Raw genomic sequence first — 18,157 nt, 5'->3', positions numbered from 1 at the left:
GACCCAAACACTCCACATCAGGTCTGTCTGATTCTCTCTCTCTCTCTCTCTCTCTCTCTCTCTCTCTCTCTTTCTCTCTCTCTCTCTCTCAATCTTATTTGCAACAGCATGGGGATTTGGAGATTTCTCATTTTCGAATGTGGATTTGGTCATTTTTCAGCTTCGTATGTCGATTTTTAGGATTTAGGGATTTTTCAACTTCGGAGGTAGATTTTAGAATTTGGGGATTTTCCAACCTGAATGTGGAAATTGATTTGGGGAATTTAGCATCTTCTTTGGGATGCCTAATCTAGACTAGGTAAGGAGCAAGGAGTTTGCAAGCACAGGGGATGCATGGTTCGACTTGACATTCATATTCGACGAATAATGGAAGGCTCTGCCGAACATAGATTACAATCTGATTAGAGTCCAAATTCGTTGTTAGACTTGAACATGTTTGAAAAGTAGCCCACCCTTTTGGTGACGAAAAGCCAACTTTTCAAAGTTTTCTTATTGGTGCAGTTCTGTGAGCAGAAGATCTACTGAGAATGTCTTGAAAGCTGAAAATCTACTCAGCCGGATAATCTTAAAGTTTTTGCAATGTTTCCAGTTTATGATGTAGCAAGACAAGACATATTTACAAATCTTGCGGATATAAGGGCTAAGGAAATCGATCTCTACTCAACTAATCAAGATTGCATCAAGATGCTTGTTGGAAACAAAGTTGATAAGGTAATTCCTACAAAGGTTTACAACAACTATACCTCCATTCTCAGAGGACTTTTCAACATAGGGTGGCCTCAGAACTTCTATGTTGTAAATGTGGTTTAAGTCCACTTCCAATCACGGCCTTATTCTTTTGAATTATATATCATAAGATTTCCACAGTTTAAATACAAGATATGCATCTTGATGTTTAATTTTGCAGGAAAGTGGAGGGGTTGTCATGAAGAAAGAGGGAATTGATTTTGCTCGGGAGTATGGATGTCTTTACCTTGAATGCAGTGCAAAAACTCAAATTAATGTACAAAAGTGTTTTGAAGAGTTTGTTTTAAAGGTGCACACTCTGTCAACATTTATTTTTATTTTATTTCAGGATGATCATGTGGACATGGCAAAAGTTGTCCTTGGCATTTGTGATGGAAGAGTGGTCTGACGAATCGATTTCCGTCAGAAAAACCGCATAAAACAGATAGCCCACTTGTTTCAACTCATAGTAGAAACCGAGTAGAAATGAGTGGAGTCTGTTATTTCAGGCCGTTCAGCAGGAAATAGAGAGCCTAGTACTTGGCTTGTCATTACTGCAACATATATATTAGTTTTTATTTATTCAATCAATCAATCATGTTCTTCTTTCTTGCAGCGAATTTTGGGTTAGACTGATTTTTAAGATCCAGGTGAAAATATGGTGACACATCTAATCGATGAGTGGACTGGATGAAAATTCTCCACCATGCAGCTATATGCTTAACTATGTTTGTTAGTTCCTTACTTAAATTCTCGTATGTATGTGTGGAAGCTGCTTTAGTGCTGGATTCTTTTTTTTTTCTTGTTTGATATACATGATGGAAATATATTGGTAGGATCATCCAATCAGTCCTACCAAAAAAAAAAGAGTGTGATTTTGCACTGTGGTAATGAAAAGTTGGTAGTCCACATCAGTTGATTTGTATGTCCAGAGGTTTCTAAAAGCTAGCATGGCATAGGCAGCTTCCCTACCCCTCTTGCATAAAAGATCCATCATCATAGTATGTAGAATGTACATGCCTGCTTGCATAATGCTACCACTAGTATGATTTTCTTGAACTGTAAACTCCAGGATGCAAGAAATTGTCTACTCCAAAGGGAGAATTTTCATCTTCGCTCCCTGTCCAAGGCTCCTGTTGGCAAAAAGAAATTTGATTTGTTTTGTATACTTCCTTATCCAATCATTTTCATGATGGATTTCATTTTTTAAATTCCAGCACTTTTTGAAAGTATCTTTTCATGCAGTGTGATTTTATTTTATTTTTTTCCTTCTTGTTTGATAGATGATGAAATTAGGGGTGCACATTCAATTGGTTTTTCGCAGGAATTGTAATTAGATTCTTCTCAGCATGTTCGCGCTGCTTCCTCCTAGGCTATTCTGAATCAACCAACAATCAGAGTTGTAGCTATAATAGCTGAAGGTTGTAAAGAAGCCTCCACCTACTCTAATGGAGAACACATAATCAAAAGTGAAAAATAAGCAAGAGGAGCCCAAAGCCAGTGAGATGAAAGCGGCTGGGGTTGGACTAAAAGTTAGTTGGAAATTTGGTCAAAATGCAATTCTATAGGCCAATCTTTCTACACAGGAGAGCAGTAATGGTATGGCCTTTCTGATGATTTTATAGGCTAGAACATTGGTTTGCTATCTTCCACTGTGGATGGACTCTGACATGCTACAAAAATCTACTCAGCCGGATAATCTTAAAGTTTTTATTCAGGAGAATCTCGACCAGAAGGTTTCACATGTAAACTCCTAGAAGCCAAATCTTGTTTTATAGTATCTAAAACTTCCCTGCATTTATTTCAAATCACAGGTGATGGACCACAATTTGTGAGCTTGATGTTTGTAATTTAGATGTAAAATACCTCTATTATGAGTGGTCTAGATGTTGCACAAGTTGATATTGGTTTGCATACTGCAAATTGCCTCTTCAATCTCTCCTCATGCCAGTCAACCTAGCATTTCTCATCGATATTTTCAGAAATTGACCTTTTTTTTGGAGATTTCTTTGTTTGAATTTTATTTATTTATTATTATTTTTTTTTTACAATTTAAGGAATTGCAGTGAGTTGTGAAAAACCATGGTGGATCTGTTCTTATTGGATGCTTGTTTTGGTCTTTTGGATATGCATGTATTGAATTTTTGTAACAAAAACATGATCTTTGCACTAACAATAACATGCTTTATAACTTGGCTATGGAACAAACTTTTTGGGAACAAAATTATTGGAACTTAGTGTTCTATGTTTTGGGAACAAAAACTATTTGGCTCAACATTATAAATCCTACTCGGCCAGAAAAATCGAAACAAGGGAGCTTTACAAATCATTTTCCACCAGAAAGATTCGAAAAGAGAATCTCACTTCAATGGTGAGATGACATGGCAAGATTTGATTGATAGGGTCACATGCTTATAGATACCCAACAGTGTAAGGTCCACCGATCAAATCTTTCCACATCATCTCACCACCCAATTTAGGTATTACCTTAGAAAATATCTAATCCATGACTACGTGTATGAGACCATAGATGATGAAATTAGTTGAATGCCACATAACATGGATACCATTTGATATTGAATTTGGACCGTCAATAAATTTTTCATAACTGCTCATTTATTTTGTCCTTGTGTGGCCCAACATGTCTTTTTTGAAAATTTGTTTGTGGGAACGCTGTTTGGAGCATTAATTCAGTTTTGAGTTTGTTGTTTATTTCATGCAGGAACCTGCATCAGAGATACAGGACAAGATTTTATTTATGATTAATAATATTTCAGCTTCAAATATGGATGTGAAAGCAAAAGAATTTACTGATGTCCTAAAAGAGCAGTACTATCCATGGTTTGCTTAGTATATGGTGATGAAAAGGTGAGAAAAATCTTATTAATAACCTTTTAGTTTCATCAGCTGATTTTTACTTTACTGGGACATTATATTTGATAGAGCAAGCATTGAGCCAAATTTTCATGAGTTGTACTTGAAGTTCTTGGAGAAAGTTAATTCAAGAATGCTGAATAAGAAGATTGTCAAAGCTACTAATGAGAATTGCAAGGTGCCTTAGCAAAACTTTTTTGTTACCCCTGGTTGTCATTGTCACCATACACTTTTTCCAATCTCCCATAGACACAGACGAATGAGGTCCAGCTAGAGCTTCTACAAGGGATCTTCAAGTACTTGGAATGCAGTTTTGTCATCAGGAACATTGAACAACAATTCAAATACACTGAGGTGCTTTCGACTCCTTTAAAAAACCAACCATCCACTCTTTTTTTCAACTTCCACAAAAAGAAGTGTGGCTGTAAGCACGCCAATGACTACTAAATATTTTTGAGGAAGACAGTTGCACAATAACTGAATAAAATTTCTGCAACCAGCCATAAGGAGGTGGTGGTAGTGGTAGTGGTGGTGGTGTTGGGCCAATTCAACCCATTCTTCTAAAAGTTGATCATATCAGATAAATGTGACAACACATTGCTCAATTTAATATTTTAGTAACATAGCCGATCATGCTTCTGGTTGTTTCGGTTCTCATGTTTAAGCAGCTGCCTTGGCTTTAGACTTCTTTCCTTTCGTCTCTGGTGCTAGGCTGTTCTGGAAGGGAAGGAAGGCAGTACCCATGAAGGGTTGTAAAGGTGCTGGAATCTCAATGCCATCTTCCTTTTGGTAATTTTCAAGAATACAGCAAATGGTCCTTTTTGTTGCCGTGAGGGTAGAGTTCAATAAATGACTGCCTATTTTTTCTTTCTTTTGCGGAATATTGCGGAGTCCACCTGCTTTCATGAATTACCAGGAAACTAATTTTGTAATTGTAATTGTAATTGATTGAATGAAGGGTTGGAATTGAATGAATGAATGATTATAATATTTTTTTTTAAATGGAGGAATTAGCTACGAATTAAATCCGTAGCTATAATTTTCAGACCTATACCTACGGTCGTTCTACGAACTAAAACCGTAGCAAAAGACCTGTAGAGCAGTTTTACAAATCAGAGTAAGGTTTTTGCAATTTTAGACTTTGGTTGCTAGTCTTCTATTTCTTTCATGGAAAGGTAGATGAGCACACTAGTTGAACTTTGTTAATATGACATAAATCTATACAAGCCAAAGATCTCAAGAATCACTTGTTTGAATATGTACATTAATAAATAGGGCCGACCAAAGATACAGACTGTCAAATATGTTAGGCCTATTGTGGATTGCACACACACAAAAATTCTCTAGATCAATGAAAATTCCAAGCATGGTCCCATAATATAAGTTTAAGGAAGAGAGTGTAGCATATCAAAGGTATTTTATATTTTACAGTGACTATCAAGGTTGATGTAGGGCATACTTGAATAAGGAATGCATTCCAATGTTCTTGAAAAAATATGTGAGCAGTTTGGCCCCTTTCATTCGGAGAACATACCCATAGCCTGCATAACAATCCTGTTTACCTTCAAATAAACATCTAGGAAACTTACATATTTCAATGCGTTCATCATATTGACAAGGCTAAAGCAATAAAAAGGACTTGATTATTTGCCAACAACGCATTTACATTCAGTTACACATGCAATCCACATTCAACCTGTTAATCATTCAATTACATATTCAATCCACATCTAAATCACATATTCAAAATCCAAATCCTGCTCATATTGATATATACCCATTCTTTCTTCTTCTTTTTCTAAAGGTGGGAAGCACACCACCCAAGATTATTAAGTGGAAATGCTCTATACAACTATTCAGGCAGACGTCAACAAAAAGGGTAGCAGTCACGCCTATCATTTAGAGCACTTGTACAAAAAAAAAAAAAAAAAAAAAAAAAAAAAAAAAAAAAAAAAAGGCTAAAAAAATTAAAAAATTATAATAGACCCACAGAACAAGCCACCAATCTGGCACCCCAAAACTGATCTAAATCTTCAATGACACCCACCAACTACCATCCCTACAAACCAGCTGCACACCACAATAAGACCACACCAAACCCACAACAGCCCAAGACAAAACGACCAGGGTTGCTCCTATCCAAAACTTGCACAACATCAGCCGTAGGACAACCGCAGGGAGCAAAAGAAGGCCACATTGATTTGAAAAGAACATGTTTCTTTTGCTACTACATACAGGGGCTGTTGTTGAAAACCATATCATGTCCTACATGGAGAGCCATGAGGGTTACGATTGCTTCCAGCTATGAAGCCACTGTAAGAACTCTATTTAGTGGGCCTTACTGATCAACGGTCTGGATTGTCATTCAGTTGGGCTGGATGATTGAGTAGACCAGTGGGCCCCACTTCAGGTGATGCACTGCGCAGTTTATCTGCGCAGCTTTGCGTATTAGGGCTGGAATGCTATAGCTGTCTTACGCAGACAGCAATTTGAGTTGCACTAGCATGCTATAATGTGGAGCGTGGGAGAGAGAGTTGTGATGGGTTTCTAACTCTCTCTCCACAGATTCTATAAAAGAGAGCTGGGTCCCCGATCCTACACCACAGTAGAAATTCGAGTCCCATCTACTAATTTACAGAAAGGGTGTAAAGGAGAGGAAGATCCTAAGCTCTAAAGGAATTCTGGTATTCTAGTATTCTTATCAGGCTTCCATGGCGGCGTCTCAGCTAGGTAAGCTATCTAAACCCCTGATCGCCATGTCCCATGCACAGACAGATCTATGGGCCTATTCCGCATATAAATTAAGTTCCACATTTGGTATCAGAGCCACTGTGCAAAGGCATGGATGATCAGATTCATCTATTCCAGATTCATATCAGTTATTGATTTTTCGAATTCAAAACCCATGTCAGATTAGGGATTTCAGATCTACAACCCTAAATCCAGTTTCTATTAGGGATTTAGATTCGAATCCCCAAATCCAAATTCTGCAATTAAAGTTTTCCATTCGAAACCCTAAATCCAGCTAAACAGGGATTATTCTAAAACCCTAAATACAGTCATCGCCTATTAGGGATTTTCGAATCCCTGAATTTAGAAATCCAGAATTGAGGATTTCGAATCCCAAATACAAATCAATTAGGGATTTCGAAACTCACATCAGTTATTGGGGTTTTCCAATCGAAACCCTCATCTAATTAGGGATTTCGTTCTCAAATCCCCATATACCGCAATTGGGGATTTCAGATTGCTAATTCCAAAATTCAGATTCGAAACCGATAATCCCAAAATTGGGGATTTTATATACCCACCTGTGTCTTCAATGGAGACGGTCATGGATTTCAGCACCATTGTGGGCCATGTAACCCACCATCAGGGAAGACCTGACGTCCAACCGGCTGCGAATCCATCTGCAGAGAAGAAGAAATCTCCCTCTCCCTTCAGTAGTTGCCCTCAGTAGGTCAGAAACGGCTTGATTTCTTCTCGAATCAGCGTCGTGGACGATGAGGTGACGAGATCTTCCACAAACTTCAGATACATCTCACGAAAGGGAATTTTTTTTTCTCGCTTCCCTTACCCTTAGTCGATCACTGCTTGGTCGAAACCGACCTTATAGGTAGTTGGGTCAATGGACCCGATTACATACATTCGGGTCCACCTTGTGGGCTCGCGTATGGTCTCAATGTTATATCCTGCGAACCTGCACTGATAACCGGCCCATTGCACATCTGGGCCATTTGATTTATATCTCATGTCTTGGTAGCAGGCACATTGCCCACATATAAGGTTTTTTATGTGGTAGGCATCATTGATATACCATGACCATTTTAGCTAAGGGTCCAATTTTTTGGACCATTCTAATTGGGTCACATGTTAGCCCACATCTAATCGGTGTGAACAATTCGCCATGAGCAATTAATCTTATGCATTCTCTTAATAGGTAATGCAAATAATAACCTATATTTGACAAATATTTAGTATATTGGCTGATCCATCCATGTTGTAGACACCCATGAATGAATCCACACATCCAGCTGTTTAAAGGTTAATATTTTCTATCTATCATGTAAATGTAATGTACGAGATTTGCTTTACTCATTCAGTGTGAGCTGACGATAGGGAGTCCTGATTCGGCCCTATAGTTGGCCCATCACCCATCTTTAAGTATTGATATGGACCGTTGGAATATAAGGTATGAAACCTATTTATATGTTTCACTTTAAGGATTTCCAAAAGGTCAAAATCAACTAACTTATGGACCGCATCGGACTGATTAAGATATAATCCATATAGAGGTAGGATTATAATAGCAATCCTAAAGTCTATATTTGTAGTTTTGGATTCGGTTGTGTTAGCTACCATAGTGACCTCAATCGATGAAAACTTTACAAGTACATACTTATAACATTGAGATAATGAGGATTGCATACAGTTGCGTTCATTTTTTCATGCGTACGGTAACGAAAACACAGACGATTACCGTTTGGCAGTCAAGTGAACGAGTGAAGTAAATGGTGCTGGTAATATAAAGCTGAAAAACTCATCTCACCCACAGGTGTTGAGTGTCTCAGATTTACATGACTTACATCACTTAGCTTCATGTTCAGGAGAATCACTGACATGTTGTTATTACCTCCCACAGGAGGAATGATGATGATGTAATAGATTCTCACCAGGATGAGATGGTTGGGGCCATCGTCATCCTGGATGATTCAGTTGATGCCTCCCTTAGCAACTGAATTAATCAACTTTGTCTGATATTTGTTTACATTCACTAAATTGCTTTGTGAAATTATAAACTAATGTGAGTATAAATGCATCTCTTTTATTTTAGTCTCAATTCCAACTAACCAGAATCAAGTCTCTGCCCTTAATGGATATAATTACGCTCAATGGAAGAACGCCATTGAAGTTGTACTGGGCTGTCTTCAATTAGATCTTGGCCTGATAACACCAGAACCGCCAAAGCTATCTGATAATGCCACTGAAGCTGAATATAATCGATGGGTTGCATGGTTTAGGTCAAATGATACATGCTTGAAAGTCATTAAGTATTTAATTTCTGAATCGATGAAGGGTGCCATACCTGAAACAGATAAGGAGTTTTCCTGACTGAAATGGGAAAACGATTCAAGAAATCTGATAAATCTGAAGTGGGCATTCTTCTGAATAAATTGACTCGCTCGTCCTACGATGGAAAAGGCAACATCCGTGAATACATTGTAGAGCAGATCAAAGTTGTTTTTAAGATCCATGCTCTAGGGCTTGTGCTCACTGATGATCAACTGATTCATTTGATCATGAACAACCTACCTCCCCAATTCGGCACGTTCCTGGTAAACTATAATACTCTAAAGGACATGTGGACATTGGATGAACTCATCACTCACTACGTCCAAGAAGAAGACAGGATCAGACAGATGATAAAATTTCAAAATGTTAATATGGTGACTTCAGGACAAGGGCATGGGTAAGGGAATAAAGGTAGAAGGAAGAGGAAACAAGGTTCTAATAATGGATTCTCTGGTCTTCCATCTGGAAACCATGAGAATCAATCTGGAAATGGATCTAAACGCAAACGGGTTAAAGGCAAACCGTGCTTCTTTTGTAAAAAGACGGGTCATCTAAAGAAAGAATGCGAAGGTTTTAAGGATTGGCTTATAAAGAAAGGTAATCATTCTGTTCTTGTCTGTTTTGAATCTAATCTGACCGATGTGTCAGTGGATTCTTGGTGGATAGATTCATGAACTACTATTCACATATGCACTTCTATGCAGGAATTACTACAGGCCAAGCCACCGACTGATGCGGAGCGCTCAGTATATGTAGGCAATGGTGTCAAAGTTGACGTGGAGGCAATATGAGTCTATAGGCTTAAGTTGAAGACTGGTCATTTTTTGAATTTAGTAAATACATTATGTGTGCCGTCTATAAGGCGCAATTTAGTTTCAATTTTCTGTTTGGATAAGTTGGGATATTCGTTCCACTTTGGAAATAAAAGTTTTAGTATTTGCTTTAATTCGATTAAAGTTGGAACCGGCTCTTTAGTAAACAACTTATACCAGTTAGACTTGATTGCCTCTCACGTCTATAATATTAATACCTTGTATGGAAATGTAGTGGGATCCAAGCGAAGACTCGACTATGAGAATTCCTCCATGTTGTGGCACAGGCGGCTATGCCATATATCTCGTGAGGGATTAGACAGGCTTGTGCGAGAAGGAATTTTGCATTCTCTAGACTTCTCTGATTATAAAGTTTGCATTGATTGCATAAAAGGGAAACAGACTAGAATGAGAAAAAAAGTTGTAACCAGGAGTGTAGATCTATTAGAGGTTATACATATAGATATCTGTGGACCATTCCCTACAGGCTCATAGAGTGGCCACATATTTCATTACCTTTATAGATGACTACTCTCGCTTTAGGTACCTATACCTTATCAGTAAGAAATCAGATGCCATGGATGCTTTTAAAATCTATAAGGCCGAGGTTGAAAATTAACTCAATAAGAGAATTAAAGTTGTCAGATCTGACCGTGGTGGTGAATACTATGCCAGATATGACGAATCAGGACACAATCCAAGGCCATTCGCTAAATACCTGCAGGATTGTGGCATTGTTGCTCAGTACACTATACCTGGTACTCCAGAGCAGAATGGAGTTGCTGAGAGACATAATCGCACCCTTATGGATATGGTGCGAAGTATGGTCAGCAATTCAACATTGCCAGAATCTCTGTGGGGTGATGCGATCAAAACTGCAGTTCATATATTAAACAGGGTTCCCAGGAAAACAGTAAGCAAAACTCCTTTTAAGTTGTGGAATGGGAGAAAACCAAGTCTCCGATATCTACATGTTTGGGGTTATTCTGCTGAGGCCAAAATTTATAATCCGCATGAAAAGAAGCTTGATCCTAGAACTATAAGTTGTTTCTTCATTGGATACCTAGAAAGATCAAAAGGCTATTGATTCTACTGTCCTTCCCACTCCATAAAGATTGTTGAGACTGTGAATGCCAGATTCATTGAGGACACTGAAAACAATGGGAGTACGAACATAAGAAATTTTATATTTGAGGAACAAAGGACTGTGACTCCTGTCATAGTCAATTCAGATCACGTGGACATTAGTGATGCAGTCGATTCTGCAGTCACTGCAGAGCACCACGTAGAACCTCATATATAAACCACTGATGAGGAAAATCAAAATCAGACCCAACAAGCTGAACCATTAAGAAGATCTGAAAGAGAGAGAAGGCCTGTAAATCGAGACGATTACATCGTATACTTACAGGAACACGACTTTGACATAGGGGTGGAAAAGGATCCTGAATCCTTTACACAAGTCAAACAAAGTGCTGATCCTTCTCGTTGGTTTAATGCCATGAAAGATGAGTTGAAATCCATGCAGGACAATAAAGTATGGGGTCTTGTAGAGTTACCCACTGGAATAAGGCCGATTGGTTGTAAATGGATATTTAAAACCAAACGGGACTCCAAAAGTAATGTCGAACGATATAAAACCAGACTTGTTGCCAAGGGTTTTAACCAACGTGAGGGCAATGACTTTAAGGAGACTTTCTCACCAGTATCCAAGAAAGACTCGTTCAGGATCATAATAGCTCTTGTATCTTATATGGATTTAGAGTTACATCAGATGGATGTAAAGACCGCATTTCTCAATGGGGATCTGAATGAGAATGTGTACATGTTGCAGCCCAAAGGTTTTGTAGCTATTGGCTCAGAACATTTGATTTACAAACTTAAGAAGTCCATTTATGGGTTGAAACAGGCATCGTGGCAGTGGTACCTTAAGTTTCATGAAGTAATTTCTTCATATGGCTTTGTAGAAAACACTGCAGATGTATGCATCTACATTAAAACCAGTGGGAGTAAGTTCGTTATGATGATTTTGTATGTTGATGATATTCTGTTAGCTAGCAGTGATACCAAGATGTTGAGCGACACCAAGAAATTCTTATCTCAAAGGTTTGAAATGAAAGACCTTGGTGAAGCTTCTTACATTATCGGCATTGAGATTCGCTGTGACAGAACACTTGGACTGCTCAGCTTGTCACAGAGGGCCTTTATTACTGGGGTACTCGAAAGGTATGGCATGCAAAATTATGCTTCAGGAAAGTCGCCCATTGTGAAGGGCGACAAATTTGGTTTATTTCAGTGTCCAAAGAAAGATTTAGAAAAGAATCAAATGAAAGAATTTTCGTACGCATCAGTAGTAGGGAGCATCATGTATGCTCAAGTCTGTATGCAACCGGACATTGCCTTTGTCACTGGAATGTTGGGAAGATATCTATCTAATCCAGGAATGCAACATTTAATAGCTGCAAAGAAAATATTACGGTATCTTTAGAGAACGAAAGACTTCGGACTCACATACAGAAGGTCTGATCAGTTGGAGTTGATCGGATATTCAAATGCAGACTTCGCAGGCTGCGTCGATACTAAGAAGTCTACTTCAGGATACATCTTCATGATGGTGGGAGGAGTTGTGTCGTGGAAAAGCGTGAAACAATCTACCACAGCCTCATCCACTATGGAAGCTGAATTTAGTGCCTGCCATGAGGCATCTAATCAGGCACTATGGTTACAGAGTTTCTTCTCAGGTTTGCGGGTACTGGAGCATATCCCGAAACCATTGAGAATATTTTGTGATAATTCGGCTGCTATTTCCTTTTCTAGTAATAACATGCATTCGTTAAGGTCGAGGCATATCTACATCAAGTATCTTATTGTAGAGGAAAGAGTTCAGAATCATCAAGTGTCCGTGGAATTCATCGGCATTAAGCAGATGATTGCAGATCCGCTCACTAAAGGGTTCCCTATCACGCTATTTCAGGAGCATGTAACATCTATGGGAGTCATTAATCCCACAGATATTTTCAGTTAGTGGGAGTTGAGCGTACTTTGATTTTCACAGACACTTAGAGATCTCGTTTTATACAGTTTGTTTGGATAATTTTGATATAAAGATTTATTTCTGCTTCTCTATATATATGTACAAATTTTGAGTAAGTAGAACTACAGTCGTGTCTCGTTGGAGACATGTAAAAGCTTCAGGACCTCTTAAGGATAGACACATATCATCACACTAAAGTGTGTGATCCTTATACCACATTTCCTAGTTCGTGATCTATGTCGTTAAGATTGAAAGTACTCGTGATCGCGCTTAGTCTCACTTCGCCTAAATTAAATGTTGTGATGACTACCTCGTTTCGATACTGACAGTCTTAATGGCCCAGATTGAATAGCATTACTCATATTGTCTAACTGTTTTCATTGGTTAACCATTTGGATATTTTCTTAAAATATCAAAACTTGTTTACAAAATTATTATATATATGACTATCATTGACGTTGCTCAATGAGGCCCAAGTGGGAGAATGTAAGAACTCTATTTAGTGGGCCTTACTGATCAACAGTCTGGATTATCATTCAGTTGGGCTGGATGATTGAGTAGACTAGTGGGCCCCACTTCAGGTGATGCACTGTGCAGTCTATCTGCGCAGCTTTGCGTACTAGGGCTGGAATGCTATAGCTATCTTACGCAGACAACAATTTGAGTTGCACTAGGATGCTACAGTGTGGAGCGTGGGAGAGAGAGTTGTAATGGGTTTCAAACTCTTTCTCCACAGATTCTATAAAAGAGAGCTGGGTCCCTGATCCTACACCACAGTAGAAATTTGAGTCCCATCTACTGATTTGCAGAAAGGGTGTGACGGAGAGGAAGATCCTAAGCTCTAAAGGAATTCTGGTATTTTGGTGTTCTTATCCGGCTTCCATGGCGGCGTCTCAGCTAGGTAAGCTATCTGAACCCCTGATCGCCATGTCCCATGCACAGACAGATCCGTGGGCCTATTCCGCATATAAATTAAGTCTCACAGCCACATGCAGCTTAAAAACCCAAAAGCACTGAAGAGCAATGTAATCTTCTCATACACGTCTTGTAACATCATTTTAGACATGTAGAATTTACCTGCAACATTATCAAAAAGAAAAAATCATAAGGTAAAAAGCATTCTATGCAAATAGAGTAGAAAAGCAGTTACAAATTGGCAAAGTATAATGGATGATACACAAGCAGTTATAATTTACTAAAACATTACATACATGAATACAAGTAATTCAAACTATGTACTAGTCATTTCACTTACCTCGATAGCCATGATGGGACCTACTCTGACGCACCAATGGCAAGGCGCCAGCTATGAGCACCAGCCCAGGAGCGGACGCGGATTGGCTAGTCCCCCCACCGAAAGTGAAGAGACTAGACGTGCGCACTCTAGACGAAATGAAAACGTTGATACTAAAAGTGCATGCCATGAGCCAACTGAAAGCATAGATATAGAAACAACACACCTCGAGCCTATTGAAAAAGAAGTTACTTTTGTTAATAGCCAGAGTTCACAAACTGTAAGTGAGATTAAAGTAAAGCCTCGAGTTGGGGGCAGCCGTCGTGTGTATCAAAATCCGCTGGATAAAGTATGGAAGAAAAAATCTCGTACTGAATCTGTTCAGCCACAAGCAAATCAAGAGAGACGAGAAACTGCTCAAGCACCAAACATAATGCACCCTACTTCATTTCAACCTTCAAATTATTCAATTCCATCTCCTGAACTGAGTCATCTTAATCAGGTATTGGTGAGAACTTATTTACCAAATCTTGTCATGTCACATGTTTATGTTCTTTAAATTCTTGATTTTTTTCCCTCCATCAGGGTACACATATTGTTGTCATGAGTCCCTCAGAAGTACCGATAGGATCCCATGTAGGACCTGGTCATCATATGGTGATTGGCTACACTCCTGCCTCTAGTGGGTCCATAAATGCACCACTGGTTTAATTTCGATACCAAGCACCTCATTTTGGCATGTTTCAACAAAATCTCTTCAACATTAGACCACAGGTAAAAGTGCGATTTAATTTTGTATATTTCTAATATTAGAGTAACATTTATAGGAGTTAACATTCATGTAAGTTATGCTCACTAAAGTTTTCATTATTGTGTTTTTGCTATGCTAGACTTCAATTGGTACCAGTCTGAGTCGTTTTGGGATACCTAAGATCGGCCCTAGTGGATCGATTAGTGGCCCTTTGGTTGCTTGTGGCTACCAACCAAGTACAAACTTGTACAAGCAAATTCCCTCAAGCAACCTGTAATTGGCACATTTACGTGAAGATACATCTATAGGAAGTATTGCATTTCAACAGGTAAAACTGTTAATCTCTATCATTCATAGTATTGAATGAACTTTTTAATTTTCAATATAGTGAGACGTCTTATTCATTGAAATTTGAAATCCCTGTATGCAGTTATCATCAGCACCATGTGATAAGAGTCAACTGTTACAGTGTGAAGAACACAACCTACGTTTGAATAAATAGATTTTCTTTCCTCAAAGGTGAGTGTATGTTTTAACTCTTCTTACAAAAGCGAGAAGATTACAACTTGATTGGTGGAATCTGTTTACTTTCTTTTCTCTTAACAGAACGAAAGAAAAAGAAGAAGAAATTTTACGTTTTGTGTGCAAAAGTTTGCGATATTAAGGTAGGAAGGGACCGATGCACCATCCATATCCTTCATGGGACTTTTTGAGGTGGAAAGGATCTGATTTTCACAAGCATGTTTTCTCCACTTATGTGGAATTTTGAGATGGAAAATCAAAAGAGATGTTGATTTGGCTTCTTTGGTGGGAACTCCCATAATGGTATTCAAATGTTCAAGGCATCCATTAGGTGGACTACTGCAAAAAAAAAAATCAAGGCGGTCCATTTAGAATGTGAGTTGTGATATAAATAGGTTGGCAAGTTACAAAATTTCAGCTGATTTTAGTGAGCACCCATTTTTCCACCTACTATGCTTATGCTAGCCTTACTAATAGCAAAAAGCCACTAGAAGTTATTGAGTCGGAATTTTGTCAATAAATTTGGAGTCAAATTTGTTGTCAAAATTAGTAATATATGTGCTTGTAATAAGACCTTTGTTGTCAAATTTGTCATAGTTGTCAACAATGTGAGGTCAAAACTTCCATAAGACTTTTGTCGTCAAATTTGTCAAAAATGAAAAGTCAAAATTTGTTCCTAAATTTCGTTAAAAATGTGAAGTTAAATTTGTACATTACAAAATGCCAATGCTTGTTTTTCAATAAGACCTTCTAATATTTTCCATTTTAGCCATTCAATAATCATTCAAAAATCTTATTTATGGATAACGAACAAAGTGTAATATTTTGTTCATGATATATCTAATTGAGACATCATAGTTTGAATTACTTGTATTCATGTATTTATTGTTTTAGTAAATTCTAACTGCTTGTGTATCATCCATTATACTTTTGCCAATTTGTAACTGCTTTTCTACTCTATTTGCATAGAATGCTTTTTACCTTATGATTTTTTCTTGTTGATAATCTTGCAGGTAAATTCTACATGTCTGAAATGATGTTACAAGACGTGTATGAGAAGATTACATTGCTCTTCAGCACTTTTGAGTTTTTAAGCTGCATGTGGCTTCATAGCTGGAAGCAGTCGTAGCCCTCATGGCTCTCCATGTAGGACATGATATGGTTTTCAACAACAGCCCCTGTATGTAGCAGCAGAAGCAACACGTTCTTTTCAAATCAATGTGGCCTTCTTTTGCTCCCTGCGGTTGTCTTGCGGTTGATGTTGTGCAAGTTTTGGATAGGAGCTACCCTGGTCGTTTTGTCTTGGGCTGTTGTGGGTTTGGTGTGGTCTTATTGTGGTGTGCAGCTGGTTTGTAGGGATGGTAGTTGGTGGGTGTCATTGAAGATTTAGATCAGTTTTGGGGTGCCAGATTGGTGGCTTGTTCTGTGGGTCTGTTATAATTTTTAAATTTTTTTAGCCCTGTATAGTTTTTTTTTTTTTTTGTACAAGTGCTCTAAATGATAGCCGTGACTGATGCCCTTTTTGTTGGCGTCCGCCTAAATAGTTGTATAGAACATTTCCACTCAATAATCTTGGGTGGTGTGCTTCCCACCTTTAGAAAAAGAAGAAGAAAGAATGGGTATATATCAATATGGGAAGGATTTGGATTTTGAATATTTGATTTAGATGTGGATTGAATATGTAATTGAATGATTAACAGGTTGAATGTGGATTGCATGTGTAACTGAATGTAAATGCGTTGTTGGCAAATAATCAAGTCCTTTTTGTTGCTTTAGCCTTCTCAATATGATGAACACATTGAAATATGTAAGTTTCCCAGATGTTTATTTAAAGGTAAACAGGATTGTTACGCTGGCTATGGGTATGTTCTCCGAATATAAGGGGCCAAACTGCTCACCATATTTTGCAAGAACATTGGAATGCATTCCTTATTCAAGTATGCCCTACATCAACCTTGATAGTCACTGTAAAATATAAAATACCTTTGATATGCTACACTCTTTTCCTTAAGCTTATATTATGGGACCATGTCTGGAATTTTCATTGATCTGGAGAATTTTTGGGTGTGTGCAATCCACAATAGGCCTAACATATTTGATAGTCTGTATCTTCGGTCGGCCCTATTTATTAATGTACATATTCAAACAAGTGATTCCTGAGATCTTTGGCTTGTATAGATTTATGCCATATTAACAAAGTTCAACTAGTGTGCTCATCTACCTTTCCATGAAAGAAACAGAAGACTAGCAACCAAAGTCTAAAATTGCAAAAACCTTATTCCGATTTTTTAAATTGCTCTACGGATTTTTGCTACGGTTTTAGTCCATAGCACGACCATAGGTACATGTCTGAAAATTATAGCTACGGATTTAATCCGTAGCTAATTCCTCCATTTAAAAAAATATATATTATAATCATTCATTCATTCAATTCCAATCCTTCATTCAATCAACTACAATTACAATTACAAAATTAGTTTCCTGGTAATTCATGAAAGCAGGTGGACTCCGCAATATTCCACAAAAGAAAGAAAAAATAGGCAGTCATTTGTTGAACTCTACCCTCACAGCAACAGAAAGGACCATTCGCTGTATTCTTGAAAATTACCAAAAGGAAGATGGCATTGAGATTCCGGCACCTTTACAACCCTTCATGGGTACTGCCTTCCTTCCCTTCCAGAACAGCCCAGCGCCAGAGACGAAAGGAAAGAAGTCTAAAGCCAAGGTGGCTGCTTAAACATGAGAACCGAAACAACCAGAAGCATGATCGGCTATGTTACCAAAATATTACATTGAGCAATGCGTTGTCATATTTATCTGATATGATCAACTTTTAGAATAAGGGGTTGAATTGGCCCAACACCACCACCACTACCACTACCACCACCTCCTTATGGCTGGTTGCAGAAATTTTTATTCAGTTATTGTGCAACTGTCTTCCTCAAAAATATTTAGTAGTCATTGGCGTGCTTACAGCCACACTTCTTTTTGTGGAAGTTGAAAAAAAGAGTGGATGGTTGGTTTTTTAAAGGAGTTGAAAGCACCTCAGTGTATTTGAATTGTTGTTCGACGTTCCTGATGACAAAACTGCATTCCAAGTACTTGAAGATCCCTTGTAGAAGCTCTGGCTG

At 38.1% G+C, this 18,157-nt stretch overlaps 2 protein-coding genes and 1 long non-coding RNA gene across 4 annotated transcripts in view; 2 read left to right on the top strand and 1 right to left on the bottom strand.

Moving 5' to 3' along the window:
- The window catches only part of LOC131256855 (uncharacterized), a 54,767-nt gene that overhangs the window by 33,604 nt on the left and 3,006 nt on the right, over positions 1-18,157 (bottom strand). The window lies entirely within an intron of this gene.
- On the top strand, positions 2-18,056 carry LOC131256859 (uncharacterized). 2 transcript variants are annotated; one of them, XM_058257921.1, is made up of 6 exons: positions 2-21; positions 2,051-2,471; positions 3,449-3,541; positions 3,578-3,594; positions 3,670-3,778; positions 17,528-18,056. In XM_058257921.1, the coding sequence occupies exons 2-6, from the start codon at positions 2,385-2,387 to the stop codon at positions 17,564-17,566; spliced, it is 345 nt and encodes a 114-aa protein (XP_058113904.1). In that variant the 5' UTR covers positions 2-21; positions 2,051-2,384; the 3' UTR covers positions 17,567-18,056. The 2 variants fall into 2 exon arrangements, 1 of the variants encoding a protein (XP_058113904.1); XR_009176991.1 differs by lacking the exons at positions 2-21; positions 2,051-2,471; positions 3,670-3,778 and having other exon boundaries at positions 2,651-3,594.
- On the top strand, positions 13,882-16,680 carry LOC131256860 (uncharacterized). The gene is made up of 6 exons (XR_009176992.1): positions 13,882-14,255; positions 14,339-14,527; positions 14,644-14,832; positions 14,935-15,023; positions 15,111-15,401; positions 16,040-16,680. It is a non-coding gene; the product is annotated as an uncharacterized LOC131256860 (long non-coding RNA).

Source organism: Magnolia sinica, chromosome 9, assembly GCF_029962835.1.
Source record: "Magnolia sinica isolate HGM2019 chromosome 9, MsV1, whole genome shotgun sequence".
In the NCBI taxonomy this organism is placed as follows: domain Eukaryota; kingdom Viridiplantae; phylum Streptophyta; class Magnoliopsida; order Magnoliales; family Magnoliaceae; genus Magnolia; species Magnolia sinica.
The sequence above is the reverse complement of the archived record's forward strand: the minus strand, read 5'-3'. Positions and strand labels throughout refer to the sequence as shown.

Coding starts and splice junctions, on each gene's coding strand:
- LOC131256859 (XM_058257921.1), top strand. CDS start 2,385: ATGGACTCTGACATGCTACAAAAATCTACTCAGCCGGATAATCTTAAA. Junction 2,472..3,448: donor TCGACCAGAAGGTTTCACAT/GTAAACTCCTAG, acceptor TATTTCATGCAG/GAACCTGCATCAGAGATACA. Junction 3,779..17,527: donor CTACTAATGAGAATTGCAAG/GTGCCTTAGCAA, acceptor TCATGAAAGCAG/GTGGACTCCGCAATATTCCA.